Genomic DNA, 16,709 nt, shown 5'->3' on the forward strand with positions numbered 1-16,709 from the left:
AACATGTTGAATGTAAAACCTATAAAAAAAAAAGTATAAAGTCTTTTTTTTTGTTGTTGTTGTAATAGTTGCTGGCTAGTTTTTACTGCCTGTAGTGAACCTTTAACATGTCCTGATTTTTGGTATCCAAATCTTTAACACCCACAGACAGCTGTTGCCGCAGTGCTAAATCATATAAAATGGCACGACCTTGCAGTATTGCTTTACTATCCTATTTTGTGCAATGAAACGCTTTACAATGGAACAAGAACTAACTTGCTTTTTGGTGACGTTCACACCGTTGCTGTTCTTTTACCCTGGCATTTTTTTGTTTTTCTGAATATGTGTGGTTATCATTGTCAGAGGTGTTGTTTGTGGATTTGATGTTAAGTTTTTTGTTAGGCAGGATAACCTTCGTCATGGGGCACCATGGAAATTTTTGATCCTGCCTTGCACATTCCAATAGACGGCATGCTTTTAGTGTCTTCCAACTGCTCACTTAAAAACAAACAAAAAACAAAAAAACATATCCTTTCCACTTCCGTTTTACTACAGCGATTTCCCCGATCACCTTTTCCACTTCCTGTTCTTGTCCTGTCCAGCTTTATTGTGGTCACACCCAAGCCTTTACCCAGTATATTAAGCTAAACTAAACCCTTGAAATGTGCATCAGAAAGCCTTTGTTTTGTTGTTGTTTTGTTCTTTTTTGTTTTTTTCAATTACGTCAAAATTGATGTGGTGCTTTTGTGAATGTCGTATGTAAACCAGCAGCAGCAAAGCCAATAGATCTCCTTCCAAATCAAATGTAATGCATTGCAATGGCAGCTCTACACAGTTCTCTGCTTCTTCTACTACTTTGCTGTATTGTTTGTCTGGGAGTTTACCCCGTCTGTCACTTCTCTCATCCGATGACCTATTTTTTCCCCGTACCATCTCGTGTTTTTACTGAGCCTTACGCTGGCTGGCATAAAAACCAACCTTTGCTTTTTATTTCTCGATTGATTGATTGATTGTCTGGTTGAGTTTGAGGTTATTTTGCATGTCTAGTATCGCTCATTTCCCCCCTTTATTTTCTTTTTTTCTTTTTTTGTTAGGAGATACAACACTGAAGGGTTTTATGTGTTAGATTTCCTCTCCAAGTATCCAATAACCCAAGGCTGATGTAGTCTGTTTTTCACCAGATGTAAAAATGCTCATTGCAGCCCGTAACACACACAAACACACAGTGCTAAGAGCATTTTGTGGGAAACTTGACGTCAGTCTTGGGTCTTCACTGGAGGGCAAGATTTCTCCTGTGTGTGGGCTTGGCCTCTGGTCCTCATCAGCAGTCCCACGCACATGGAGGAAGCACTTTCTGAGGAGTGGTGCACTCAAGGAGTATTTGTGTGAATGTCAAGCTTATGACGAGAGCTTGGAAAGATGGATGAAACATGTATGATGTCGATAATGTGATCTTTGTGATGTAATGTGACAGAAAGGAAAATAAAACCTAAATGGAAGCAGCCTTGTCATCGGGTTCATTTGTTTATATGAAGATGACTGTGACTATCGAAGTGTAAGTTTATGATGAGCAGTCTTTCAAAGGCAACAGAGTGGATTCATTCCTTCTGCTTTTGCTACCTCGGCTGTCTTTTAACTTGTGTATTTCTCCCCCTTGTGGACAACAGGTGGTGTGACAGCACCATTGCTATTAGCTGTGTTCATGAAAACAAAAGGCATAGCACACACTGGTCACTTCTTTACAGCAGCAATTTCAAAATTTATTGAGACTGATTGGTTTTTGCAAATAATAGTCAAGCTAATTCTTCCACTAAACATGAATTAGAAAGAGGCTTGGACGGCTGGCGGGCCTGTCCCAACATCAAAACAGGAGGCTCATGGTTGACTGTAAAAATGTTTTGTGATCAGTACTATCAACCAAAAAAATATCAGCACAAGAGCACTTAAAATCTGCCCAAAACAAAACAGGTGTAAAAACAGGACAGGTTTTTTTTTTTGATTATTTAGCACATTTTGTTACAAACACAGGATTATGATAATATAAAGTCAGCATCATATTGAACAATATTCCCAATGAAAATAAACAAACCTCAAGCTTCAAGTGCGACCTTTTACAAATCAGAGACCCTCTGAAACTTGAGGGAGAAAATAAATAATATATAATAGTAATATAAATTTATATATATGAAGGTATACACACATCACTCTTAGTAGAAGAACAAAATCTAAAGTAAAAAGCGCCAATTTTGAAATATAGTATAATATAGATATACCCATATCTATGGCTTCATGATTTGCACGTGTGAATCAAGCTATACAGGCTAAATGAGGATTGCAATTTGTACATGTCTAAGAATACCCATATTCATCTGCAATAGAGCAAAAAAGTTCCAGTTTTGCATCGTGTGGAATGAGACAGTTGTGTGCAGATGCCGAAGATGCCGCTTTGGTATGACAAAATGAACATAGGCATGCAGTTAAGACCACAGAATCAGGGCACAAAAGGTCATCAACACACGGTGGGAAGGAGAATCTGGTCGCCCATCATGATTTGTCTCTTTGAAGTTTTCAAAATCCTCGAACGTTTTGGCCCTCTAATCTGATCGGTCGCATCTCGATAATCTCTATCCATTGAGTTACAAATATTCAGTCGTCTCTTGGAAACAAACACTCTTGCAAGCACACAGGTGAAATGTCATTGAGGCACATATTGAGGGGTTGATGGCAGACGTTTTCCTGAAGTACAACCCAGAATGAGGAAGAAGACGTACAGTACAGATCGTGAGAAGAGCGCGGGGGCCGGGGGAGTCACACATACATCCAGATGCCTCTCAGGGGCCAAAACAGCACCACAGGACAGAGATTTGCCACCGATTATGGGCTCCTTCCACACCCACCATTGACATTCATAAACATATTCTACCCCATTGTCTTTCTTCTTTTTTGTCCACCCCAGAAAAGTACAACTGTTTGATAAATGGGTCAAACAAAAGCACAATAAATAATGCAAATAAAATAAAGACATCTGTCAGACATAAAGAAAGCATCACAAATCTCACTGTACTGAGAGTCTCTCAGCAGGGGCTGATGGGAAGTGCAGTCCATGGCACCTACAGAAGAGGCCAAATGTGTGCGACCAGCACTGGCAACAAAATGTTTCCCAGAGTTACTACTGCAGCACTCTTTCCCTTTATGTAAATGAACTGGGGTCAAGCCAGGAAAGCACTGACATATAGGATTACAGCATGTGGACTCAACGCTCTACTGTCCGATAGACGTGTTTCGTCTGCACATTGCATTTCTACTTGATTGCGTGTCATCAAAGGCGTGAGACACAGCAGTAGTCAGAAAAAAAAAGAAAAAAAGAATCAGCCTGGTTTTAAGATGCGGTCTTCAAAAGCTAGCTGGTCCTTTCACACAGCCCTTCATATTCACAATAATACCATAACGTGCACTTTTTTCTTTTTTGTTTTTCCAAACTGTGACGAATAGTGACAGGTTCAAAAAAATAAAAACAACCCAACAACAAAACTGTTTACCACAACAATAAATCCAGAAGCACCTGCACACACAGACCGTGAAACAAAAGCACTTTATGTATACAAATTACTCGATTGTTTTTGGTTCGATATTAATCAATTAGTGTACATTAGTGATGCAAAAGCATGTGCTGAATACATGTTTCAATCAATATCTAACAGAGATGTTTGACAGTGAATGTGTTTTCCCCCTTGGTTAAAAAAAAGAAAGAAATGAAAATAAAAATAAAAGCAAATACGACAGAGAAAGCATAAACTGGCACAATAAAAGATTGATAAAAGCCCCATGGCTTGCTGTCCACAACAAGGCAAAGTATAAAAGCTTTTTTTTTTCTTATACAAGATATAAAATATCAAAAAAAAGAACACACCATAAAGCTTAGCATCCAGCACTTAATAATAATTAATAATAGTAACATCAACAACAAGTAATCATAGTTCTGATATTCATAATAATAAGACATGTCATCTGACTCACTTGAATTGTCAACTTTGCCAAAAACAAACAAACCAAAAAACAAAACAAAACATGGAAATAATCTTAAGAACTGAATATAGAATATCTTTTGGACACTGGACACTCATCCTTGCATACAAGCAGCCATCCTGTTCCACTCAACACGTACAGAGAGGGCGAGAGCAAGGGGAGGACTTCTGAAAATTAGGAATCCACAAATAAACAAACAGGTTTCTCAATAAATAGCTGTCAAACAAAACAAAGTAAAATTACACTCTCTGCAAATAGCAAACTCTGAATTTCAAGCACAATTCTGCAATTCTTCTTTTTTTAACCTTGCAAAGCCAGAGAAAGCATATCAGCAAAAGAATCATGGAAAGAGTCTGCATATTCTGATTCCAGCAAGTGGAATTACATGAGTCACTTAAAACGCACGCACGCGCACACGGCAAACGAACAAACCAAAAAAAATTTACACAAAGGCAGCTCCTCCTTAAGTGTGAGAGACTTAGCTCTCAGGTCCTATCGTCACAACCTCCAGTGTGAGAGAATCTGGACCAGAGAAAGCGAGAGAGAAGGAAAGAGTTATTAGTGTAGAGCATCCACTGTGTGCTTGAATTGATTTTAAAAACAGGAAGCAGAAACTGATGTCCACTCTGTGGGTGAAGACGGCTGAAACGCTAAAAAGCATCTTTCAGTCTCTCTGTCTCTCTCTGTCTCGCACAGCCTACAGTCCCCTTTTAAATTTCCACCCCCCCCCAAAAAAACCCCAAAACCAAAACAAAACTTTATGTACATTTCTCAAAACTCCAGTATTTCTTGGAATGGATCAATAGAAACCAGGCGGTAAACTTAAGTGAAGAAAAGATTAAGGACCCCACTGAAAGGCATAGGCTATATAAACAGCAATCTGCACAAAGATTCAGTGATTTCTATTTCGTGATAACAGTCAAGAGGACATAAAGTATATCCTTAAAGGTAGGTGCGGTCACCGAGTTGTTTAGGTAAGTAAAGATCAGATCAAAAATGTAAACCACGGGTTCAGGGTATTGATAGGAGTCAGTTGTCATTAAAGTGCAAGTCTGTGGCAGTAGGACTCAACAATGTGCCATTGGGCTGCCCGGTCCTCTGACACACGTAGCTTTGCAATAGATTTAGACCCCCCCTTCACTCATAGGGAGACACTTTTCCCAGAAGCATTATAGTCATAGTTATAAGACCAAGACAGCCTTCCTCCTGGCTATTTCCCTACACTGTCAGTGATCCTTGATTTCCATGATGATTGTGATGGCAAACATACATAGCAGTCTGGCGTTGGCCATGTTCTTGGCAGCGCCGCCATTGATTCCTGTTTTGACAGAGTAGAAAACTACTGGACTCTGGCCTGAACCCTCGAGAAAAATAACACAAAAACACTGCATCAGAAGTAAAGGAGGTAAGCAGAAAAAGCCTTGCACTGAGCCATCTCTTCCTCTACTATGGCAGTCAAGGTTGAGAAGAGCGTGCGTGTGTGTGTGTGCGTGTGTGTGTGGTAAAAGTGTGTGCATGTCGGTATGTGTGCATTTGAGTGTTACTCGTAATGGTATTAGATCATTGTCGCGCATCACCCTACAGCATTTCCACTCAAAGGAAGGCCTGCCCCAAGTGGGACGAATGGGTAAAGAGAGCAGAGGATTCTGCCTGAGAGATCACAAAAGATCTTCAGAGATCGGTCGATGGGTCACTAACAGGAGCCGGACAGACTCTATGAGATCCAGGCAAAGTCCTTCTCGCTCCCATTCTGCTGCTCCCCCTCCTGTGCCGAGGAGTCACTCTCCTCTTTCTCATTGTCCAGCGTTCCGTGCGTCTCAGCGGTCATCCCTGAGTCCTTCCACTTCCCTCTGTCTTCCTCCCCTTCTCCCAGCATCTCTCCGTCCCCTTCGACCATCATCTCCTCCTCCCCTTCTCCATCTCCATCACACTCTGCTTGGTCATCGTGGAAACGGTCGCCAGGATACAGCTCCTCCTCCGGAGAGATATCGCCACCCACCTCACCATTGTGGTCCAGGAGTGCGGCCATGCCTCTGCCAGAGCAATCAGCGCAGACGCCGTGGCGGCGGGAGCCATGCTTGATTCCAACACTGGCTGCTGACATGAAGACTCGGCTGCAGACTTTACACACGTACTTCTTGTCTTTGCTGTGGACCTGTGGGGTGGAAACACAACATTTTTGCAAAATTTTTAAATTCCAAGTGGAAGAGCAAAAGCCTGCACTCTAAAAGGTCCAACTTCACAGCTGAAACTGAATTTGAATCCATTCAAATTACAACTGCAGCAATATGCTAGTGACTGAATAAATAAAGAGGAAGAGGAATACAATTTATTTGCTGGCAACAGGTGACTGCCAGGGGGGTCATTGACCAGTCTGTAGACCTGTGTGCATGGGGCTTTAGCAATTTTCATTTGCCATCAACCTCCAGCAACCACTCATAACCAGTCAGGAAATACAAATGTTTTCACTCACGATCGGTGATTATGAGATGGTCTTGGACCACTCTTTAGGTTTCTGTGACTAGGGCCTTATTTACCTAAATTGTGAGCTAGGTTGTGACCATGATTGTAACATTTCCGGCAGACAAGCTAACATTATATGATGGATGGTCAAATGTCTGTAAAACCTCAAGAGAGGTCTAGGGCCTCCTAATTTGACCTCTGTAAACACTTTCCCACAGAGTTTATACACTCACTGTGTCACTCAGTTTGGGTCACACTGAATAAAAAATTCTGCTTATTTTGTAAATCTTGGTCATACTGTGTTTCGAAATTGAGTATTTTCTGTGATCTGAAGACGCACAATAAATTGCTAAGAACAAGAGAGTGGTTTTAAAGTCTGTGGTAAACCTCACATCACATCCAGTATTTTGCAACAAGATGGCGATGGTAGAAACATTAATCCCAAGGCTTCAAAAGGGGCACTTCAGAACCCAGTGGTAGCTATGTCCATCTTTTATACTGTCTAAGATTGCTTTGAACTAAGTAGCTGGTGTCTGTGAATGCACTATAGCATCTAAATATGCTGGCCTTTTATCCAAATCACTTATGGCTCCCCCAAAAAAACCCCAAGATGGTAATAGCATTGATGTTAAATCAAAGCTTCTACACAGGAATTAACAAGCGAGTAGGTAATGTATATATAATGTTTTGTCTGTCTCTTATATATAACATCTATAAATCTTCACTTTGAGTAAGGTGTAATTTGCTACCTCCTACATGTAAATGAAGGACTGCACTCACCAGTGTGTGCCTCTTCATGTGCTCCCTTCTGGTGAACTTCTTGCCACAGATTTCACAGGGGTAGGGCCTCTCACCAGTATGGGAGCGCATGTGCCTCTTTAGGATGCACTGGTGCATAGCAGAGAAACTGCAGTAGGGGCACTTGAACTTTTTGCGGATCACCGTGAAGTCATTCACTGAAAGGACAGAGAAGGGGAGGGAGGATAGAGAGAAAGAAGGGGGAGAGAAAAAAAAGAATTGAAGGTTGAGTGAAGCTTGTTTAAATAAACCAACATGTCACTTTTTAGTTACTGCATTTAATTAGCGGCATGGTCTAGAAATGTACCATCAATTCCCATGGTCACCCCAATCCCCGTCAAAGCTACGGTTGCCCTAGCAACAGCTCTTCCTCTATACTAAAGTAATAAAGGCAAAGAGATACTATAAACACATAACACAACAGCCAGTCTGCCTTAGTTGCACTAGAAGGTCTCTACTATGGACAGCGAAAAACACAGACAGAAAGACAAACACAGACAATGACAAGAAAATAAAATCACCCACACAAAGAAGGAATATTGAATCACACAAGGGGAGGCAAGAGCAAAATACAACAAATATTAATACCATGTCTTAGTGTTGTGTCGGGGTCTGGTGAATCTTTTATTTAAAGTCTAGATTTAAGTGGTAGCTTAGGTAAAAGACATCGAAGTAAACTGACTGTTTCTCTGTGTTTGTCTTTTTCTAGCCACTGACACAAAGCATATGACTCGGGGAGACTGGAACTGGATTTACGAATACAAAAACACAACAAACACTAATCACGTAGAGTTGGGAGTCAAACATACGGTAGGGGTTACAAGCTTTTACAATATATTTACCTCCATCTGCAAATCGACTTCTGCTCTGATTAAATATTCAAGAAGCACATCACAAAAAAAGCATGCAAATACACATGAACTGCACAACAGAGTTAGGTATTTGGATTTTTTTTTTTTTTTGGTTGAAGTGCCAAAGTAATGAGAGAAATATTGCAGTGTGTGTATGTGTGCACATGTGTACATAACACGGATAGCTTCATTGAAGAATAAAAACGGCAGCAAAGTTTAAAAATTTCCATCATAGTTTAATTACAGCATAAATTTTACAAGTAGAATCTTGTTTGAAAAGTACAGCTTTTGTACAACACAGGTATGTCAATGAGAAAATCGAGGATATAGAATGAAATATCATTCAGTATTTTCACATTTTGCAACAGCACTCAAAAACGGCCTTTCAGTATTTTTCATTTCTACTCAATGACTGGCTCTGACTATTTCCTGACTTCTCCAAGCCTGCTGCTATGTCCCAGCTGCTGGCTAGGACAGGGCGTTCTACCTGAAAATGTGGGATTCTGTGGCAGAAAGGATTTGGCATTTAGGAATTCCCTGTGTATATACACAGGATATGCACACAACAGGAAGTGGACAGATTCCCAATTGACACCAGTTCTGCTATTCTAAACACACAGAAGTTGCAGCTCAATGTGCTCAAGTGATAATTAGAAGTAAACACAAGTGAATAGCTTCTCTTTGGGCATAGTAATCACAGTATGCGTATACACAATAAACCTATTTACTGTAACTGGGTTTTATCAAGACAGTATCTTGTTGCATGTTAAAGGCCTGCTGTAAACTAAAGAGAGAAAATTTTGGCAGAAATTGGTGTGAATTTACATTAGCAATGGGTTTCAAGCCAGTGTTCAAGCTGATTCCAATAATCCTGCTTCTGCCCATCGACATTCTCCACCACCTCTCTTATTATTCTCCTGCATTTGCCTACTTGTCTCTCTTGATCTCTCATTTTCTACCCCGTGCTCACAACCACACCATTATCTGTCTGCAGCCGTGACATCACTAAGCTCATCCAGTTTAAAGGGCATCTGCCCTTCATTGCCCACTTCCTCTTCAGATGAGGGGTCAGAGGTTAAGAGGGGCCGGAGCCGTGAAGGACCAATTACTGTCCAGCTCCAACCACACTCAGCCGTTGCAAGAATTACAGATCTGGGACAGAAGAGATGGACAGAGAAAGAGAAAATGACACCACCCAACCCCCTCTTCCTAGCTGCTACTGATCTATTGTTTTAGCTGGCTTTGTCTCGTTCAGCATATCCCCTCATCTGTACCGATATGACAGTCTTTGACTGAAAGCAGTCATGTCACACTGAGTTCAAGATACTGTGCTCAATAGCGGTGGATTTGGGGTCAAATTCTGTTGGCCTATAGTTAACAAAATCTAATGTTTTTGTTCTGTGTTTCAGTTCTTTTATGACAGTTCCTTCTATCAGCTGAGGCGTACTGCCCCTGGCATCAGTCATATTCTCGCCTGGGTTTTTATTTTGTCCTTATGATGCAATGCTACAAAATTCCTGCAGGTGGTGTGGTTGTGTGGGCTGTGACTCAGAGTAATGCCTGGCAGATATCTTTGAATGTCTTTGTGCCCCTAATGCAGGGGTGGACAGAAAGATAAAGATCTCTCTGCCTAAAAAGGAGAGAAGAGTTTAGTCAGACTGGTGGCTGGCGACAGAGAGTGAGACAAGTGGTTAAGGTCGGGGAGGTGGAAACCCCCATCCCCCCCCAAATCTCTCAACCCGGCACTGCAGTGGAAAGTAATTCACCTGTTCATGGGTACACTCAGTGCTCACTAAAACTATTCGCTCAGTCTAAAAAGACCACATATATTTTCAGTCAAAGGTTTGTTTTAAACGTATCTCTTTTTTTTTGCATAGCAGTTGTGCAGTTTTGACACATTAGTCGTCAGTTTGAGTCACCATTAAAAAAATAATAATAGTGACATAAAACTTAGCAAGCAATAGAAAAAGTCCCTAGATATTTATATCCATAATCAACAGACATATGATTTTAAAAGGAACTCTTACTTTGTTACTGCGATGACACCACAGAGTATTTTTGGCATGAACGTAAAACACATTTGAGGATACACGACTAACTGATGGGTAGGAAATTGTGTAGCGTGCTGCCTGTATTTCCACTCTCAATTTTCCACATTGATACTGTGATTATGATTGTCAACCTTCATCTGTTGCGTTACTCGCCACAGTGGGTCTATAGTCCCACCCTGAGACATTTCCATTCCACTGTTGCCTCCCAGTATAGCTCCTGGCACTGACCCCACCTGGCAGCACACCTTTACATGTGTGGCCAGGTTTTTCTGGGTGCTAAAAGCCTTGGCACAGGCAGGGCAGGTGTGCCCTCTCTCTTTGGAGTGAACGGATGACAGGTGCCTGTGTAGGTCTGTGCGATCTCTAAAGTGTTTCAGACAGTACACACACTGCATCAACTTCTTCTTGAAGTGGATGGTCTTCTCGTGTCGGTCCGCATTAGATTTGAGAGTGAAGCTGGCGGGGCACTGCGAGCACAGGTACCGCGCCGGTGCAGGCTCAGCTACCGCAGGCCGGTATAAAGACTGAAAGTGAAAAGGATGACTTTGCGGATGTTGATGGGGCTGGGTCGGTTGGTGGTGCGGACCTTGGATGCTCGGCCAGTCAAGGGACAAGGCCATCAGAGATAGGGTGTGGCGGTACTCGTGCTCCCTGAGATGCTCCAGGCTGCGGAACAGCCGTTTGCACAGGGAGCAGGCGAACCCCTGTGAGGGCCAGGCACCGTGCTCTGGCACAACCCTTTCCCCTAATCCAGCCTCTTCACCCAGCCCAAGCAGCCCTTTAGTCCCTCTGCCAACCACGGGCACTGACGCAGGCACAGTCAAGCCACCCGCACAACTCCCCTCGCCCATCTGATCCCTCTCGACAGGAGACTGGTCACCTTCCAAGGCTGAAATAGTGAGAAGGATGGTGAGAGTGAAAGTCAGAGAAATAATGAGGTACAATAAGCACAAGCTTAAGTTATCACGACTATTAAATTGTGACAACTTTTATAGCATACTCCATACCTGTGTTGTATTCTTTCGTGTCTTCTTTGTCTTTCGTGCCCTCCTGTAAGGACAAAACATACCGTTATGTCACACAGGCATATTTATACAGCCTGTATGGAATGTTGTCTGGACATGCAAGAGGAAGGAAGATGGTACAAGCTGTGAAGGCAAGCTTATTTAAAAAATAATTGTAAGAAATGGAGAAACAAAGACATGGAAGCAGAAAATTAAAAAGTAAAGCAAAACAAGGTCATGATTATTCAACGACTTTGAAACTGGAAAGCAAACAGAGAAAAAAACAGTAAATCATTTCTGGATGCTACAGCTGTCTCATGGGCACAGGATGAGCAGTTATGCTGAGCTACAGTGTTAATAAATGAATTACGGGAGAGATACTCATAAACTCAAAACTCTCTTGGGTGTAAGCAAGGTGCACCTAAACACCCGTCCCCACACTTTCTTTCCTTCGGCAACTAAACTAAACTCCACTCTTCTTCAATCTACTCCATACTCCTGCCATTCCTTCACCCCCGCCCATTTGCTCAGCCCCTACACTCCTCCTCCTCCTCCTCCTCCTTCCTCCTCTCTAAGAACAGAACACCATGCACTGGGCAAACAGATGGCTTGTCCGTAGAGATAGGGAGGCTTGTTGGGAGGCAGGTCCACTGAAATCAAATGCTGCTCCTAAATGCTCACCCGCACACACAGCGTACACACATAGACTGGCACAAAACTCACTGCTACACATGCTCATATTGCCATGCTCTCTCTTACACACACACACACGCACACACACACACACACACACCCACTCTCTCACTCACACACTGAGAAGAACAAACAATCTCCTGGGCTGCGAGAGCAAACCTCTCATTGTCTACTTGTATTGATTCTACTCACTCTCATCACACTACCTTGCCTGTTATCTGCCATCTCTAAGCACACGCTGCCATTGTGACTAGATGTGTCATCACTAATGTAACTACTACGGACTACATTACCACTAATATTGAGCAAAGACATTTCTGGCTTGAAGGTGAATTCAAGTCTAACTATATTAAAAGATTATTTGAGAAGGGAGACATGAGTGAAGAACTGGCAATCTGAAAGGAAGAGAAAAGCAAACAAAGCATACAGAAAAGAAAGAGCAAACAAAGGAAAAAAAATAGCATTTCTTCTCCAGCGAAGCAGGAAATATGCCAAATTCCACAAAGAGAATGAGCTACAGAAAGGGATTGAGCAATGATGTGCTAACATTTTTAAAAAGACCTCTCTCTGAAATAAGGGTAATATCCCCATTAGCCCCCAATTCCTTCTTGCAAAAACTCCTAGCTTGCTTCCACCACATCACTTGCCACTTCCTACCCTCCGTCACCTCTCAAACCCCTTCGGTGTGTGCATGTATAGAAACAGGGTGATGCTGCCCCCTGGATACTTATCTCCACTGTTAGAACTTTTATCTGAGTGGAGTAGCAGTGCCCAGAGAGCAGCCTGTGCCCTGGAGCTGAGCCAGGCTCTGGTACACTTACCTCAGGCAAGGTGGAGGGCTCTGGGCCCTCAGGGGCCTCTTCAACTTCCATGTCCAATCTCTCTGAGTGCAGCAGGGGTGCCCCAGCCCTCAGACCGGGGGCCTCCAGGGGCCGAAGCTCAGAGGGGTGCAGTGGTGTGGGTGGAGTGGGTGGGCAGTATGCTGATGTTGATGTTGTTGATGATGATGATGATGGCGGTAGTGGTGATGATGATGGTGGAAGATGAGGAGGAAGAAGAGGAAGAGGAGGAGGAGAGGAGCCAGCCCCCTGTTTGTTATGAATAGTGGCCCCCGTGGCCCCTGGCCGAAGCGTGCTGCAGTAGTTGTTGGAGTAGAGCCCTGAGGAGCACAGGAAACGAGTCTCACCCACCCACTCACGTACAACTGCAACTCTGCTAGCAGCTGGCCACCAGAACACAACGGGAGAGAGTGGGCAGGGGGGCACACAGAGGCTGCCAGTGCTACACTATCAAACACTATGGAGAGGGGGAGGAAGAAAAACTCTGAAGTTTCACTTTCCACCAGCCAAGGGGAAAGGGTTAGGGCTTCTCTTCTCTCTTTCTCTCTCTTTTTTTTCTTTCGCTCCTCTGCTCTCCTTCTCCTTCCACCCACATGCGTGCGCAGAGGATGGCAGCGGGTGTGTGTTTTGTGAGTGTGTATGTGCCATGTTGTGTGAGTAAAATGCATATAAGGAGAGGGCTTGAGGATCCTCTGTAGCGTGGAAGGAGATTGTTTTGGAGAGGAGCCATCTTGCAGCTCAAGTGAAGATTTTTTTTTGTGCACGCAGGGTAAAGGACGACTACATCGACCATGTAAGATGTTTACCAGCAACAAGTTAAGACACGCTGGATAAGAATTTCAATTTTTTTTCACAGAACCTTTAGCTTTCCACAACTATTCACACAGAGCCTTTTTTTCTGCTACATTAATATCACCATTAGCTGGTACTGAGAGCGCATTTCTTTTTTTTCTCCCTTTCTTCGCTTTGATTAATAGTGTGTATTAATCAAAGCATAATGTATCGCAAGCTTCTCTAGACAGTGCGTGTACGCATGCAAGCGTGTGCAAATGTGGGCAGCATTTTGGGGAATGTCTCCAGAGTTATGCAGTGGGTTAGCCATTCATTGCCCTCCTCTGCACAACGGACAGAATCACACAACCATGAGGCTCGGCCGTGGATGGATTCCTGGAATGTTAAACTACCGCACCCGACACTCCCCACTCCCACTCACTGAGAACACACACAAATGCTTAACTCCCCATCTCTTCTTCCCCACCCCATCAGTGACAGGGGAAACAGCATTAACAGCGAAGAGGAAGTAGAGACCGAGAGTAAACGGATGAGATACAGGTGAAAGGGAGTAGCTCATTAACAAATGGTGTTCTGGCAGTAGACGGTTCTCAGGAAAGGGCTTTCATGGAATAGTTAATCAGTTTTGGTTCAAGCCTCTTGCAGAAATGCAACATGTAACTGCATATATTACAGTGTCGTATCACTGAGTTTAATATTTCAGTTGTGTCTGGCAAGCTTTAAAGTATGCAAATAGCAGTCAGCTGACTGCCTGCACAGCGGCAAGAAAAAAAAAAGACAAGAAAAAAGTAAAATAATTGCATTACTTAAACATGGGATGATTGAATAGGAACTAACATACAATCGTCATCCCTTTCTTTCACCTGCCATCCCAATGGAGTCCGTACTTATTACATCTGTTTAGGCTTTAGGGAAGCAATTAGTGGAAGGTGACTGACCAAGGTTACTAATTAACTAAAAAGCTCTGTAAGTTTGTTAGGAGAAAATAGCAAGATTGGATTGGATTTTACCTCTCTGTAACCTCACGGAAAAATGCTTAATGACACATGGCTAGTCATAACCTTTGGACAGTTTTGTTTACTTTTTATTATTTGAAAAAATATATGAACAAAAGACCGTGCAGGTTCGGGTTCATAGCAGCTCTGTGCACATTCGTGTATTAGATTCCTCCACTTGCAGGTAAGTCCTGTTGAATCCAAAAAAGTTAATATATAAAGTAGACTCACTTTGAAAATCCAAGTCTGGATTAGATTCATTTCCATCTGCTTTTTGAATTAACCCTCACTGTTCTTCCTTTCCAGTTGCAGTATCAAAAAAAAGAGAGAGAGAGAGCCAGAAGACAAGCTATATGGGATCCATTTGTTAAATTTGGAGCAAAATTTGTGTCACAATCATAAATACATTTTGAAAATCTCTTGGCAGTAGCTGTGGAATGAATGGTAGCTAGTGCACAGAGGTGAGTCAATTTTTAAAAGTAGATGTGAATTGATGAGAGCTGGCAATGGAGGGAAAAGTTCAATAATGTCAGTATAATCTCTATAGTTAATTGGATGTTCCTAACATCCTGTACATGGTGGCAGTGTGGGCAGGTGTGCAGGGATGGTTCTGCAAAATCCATTGTCTGGAATTGACTCTCTGACGCACAGAGGGGTAGTGGGGCCAAATCCCATTGATCTTAATTGGATTTTGGAGGTTGATTGACATACACACTGATTCCACTGTATTTTGGCATGTGGTCCGTGACCCATGCAAAGGATAGCAAAAAGAGAAGCTGTGCATTTTAATTCCATGTCCTGTCAACAAGATGGGGGTCGAATCAGTTTGACTTGCTACATACAGAGAGAGATATTTCCAGTATGATCTTATTTTTGGATGCGTGGATGTTTAGCAGAAACCCGGTTTATTAAATCGTCAGTTATGTCGGGGGGAAAAAAAAGAATGAGAGAAAGAGGAACAAGATGAAAGGGTGTGGGAGGTGGTAGCTCTATGTCAAGGCCTTTTGCTTATATTCAAGCCTCTCTGGAATTGGGACAGGTGACCTTGCTCTGCCTCCTCCGCGCCTAGATCAATACTTTCCCACTATTTTAGACCAACATGCTTTGATGCTCCACAGCTGAAGTAAAAGAGGGGGGGAAGAGACAAGAGTGAGACAAATATGGAGGAACTGCAAGAGCTGGCCAAAAGGGGAGGGAGTGAGGGAGAGTGTGAGGGATGAGTGTTAAGGAGGGGTGAAGGAGAAATAGATGGAGGAAAGGAGGGACGGATAGCGTGAGGGGGAGTACAGGAGGGAAAAAGGACAGGAAGGATGTTAAGATGGGTTGAAGGAGAAGCGGGAGGAGAACAAGAGGAGGGGGGGAAAGGGCTGAATGGAAGGAGGGAGGCAGGGAGCAGTGATCTGTCAAACCAGGCAGACTTATCCTCCGCCCAGTAATCTGAGGTACAGTGTTTGTTTATTTTCTGTCCTCATTTAGACACAGGGACAGACCTGGGGAGGGAGGGGAGGATGTTGGCCATCTCGACAGGCCCATTTCCCCAACCCCTATTGTGCAGGGAATAGAAAATAGGGTTTGGCTAACCAAAACCCTCCCTGAGGTTTCTTTGGTGACAACTAAAATACAGATATAGTGCTCATTCAATGTGTTTTTTTTTCCATGCACAGAGCAAATGATTAACATTCTCTGAATTCTCCAAATCCCCTATTCATATAGTCAAGGCTGAGTGTATCTGTAAAGTCTGAGTGTGTATCAGAAAGCCTCTTCTTCTCTTTTCTGAGGCTTGTGAGGCTGTCTATCTGTGCTGTGACAGCATCCGATTCTCCTCTTTAAGCCAACAGAAACATCTCAATCCCACACACTTAACACTGACACAAAAGGAACGATGTGATGTGACGTGCATGTGCGAGTGCGTGCGACTGCGAATGTGTGTTTTGGTCTATTAAGTCTTGGCCCTGTCTTTTATTTTGTAGGTGAGTGGGGCTCAACTGAAAAGACGTGACTAGGCTCAGAGTTGTACCCTTCCTTTGCTTTTCTTCCGCTCACAAAAACAGGCAGAACTCGGGACAAAAGATCCAATTACTAGACTGTAAAAGCTAAAGAAACAAACACACGAGTTGAATACACACATGCGCACGCACACAAATGTGCCCACGCGGACGTGGACTCAAGCAAATGCATGCTCACACTAGGACACACACACACACACACACACACACAC

General features: G+C 43.0%; 1 protein-coding gene across 4 annotated transcripts in view; it reads right to left on the reverse strand.

Annotated features, from left to right (window-relative positions):
• Positions 1-1,714: 1,714 nt before the first annotated feature.
• zbtb46 (zinc finger and BTB domain containing 46) overlaps positions 1,715-16,709 on the reverse strand; it is a 60,621-nt gene continuing 45,626 nt past the window's right edge. For 2 of the 4 annotated variants that reach the window (XM_063463819.1, XM_063463818.1), the window contains exons 5-7: positions 12,687-13,024; positions 11,176-11,218; positions 7,399-11,057 (exon numbers count right to left, since the gene is read on the reverse strand). In XM_063463819.1, the coding sequence (XP_063319889.1) occupies positions 10,261-11,057; positions 11,176-11,218; positions 12,687-13,024 (1,178 nt within the window). In that variant the 3' untranslated portion in view covers positions 7,399-10,260. Of the gene's footprint in view, positions 6,161-7,248; positions 11,058-11,175; positions 11,219-12,686; positions 13,025-16,709 lie in introns of those variants that run through there. The other 2 variants (XM_063463820.1, XR_010091907.1) reach the window with 2 other exon arrangements.

The sequence above is a fragment of the Pelmatolapia mariae genome, linkage group LG20, assembly GCF_036321145.2.
Source record: "Pelmatolapia mariae isolate MD_Pm_ZW linkage group LG20, Pm_UMD_F_2, whole genome shotgun sequence".
In the NCBI taxonomy this organism is placed as follows: Eukaryota; Metazoa; Chordata; class Actinopteri; order Cichliformes; family Cichlidae; genus Pelmatolapia; species Pelmatolapia mariae.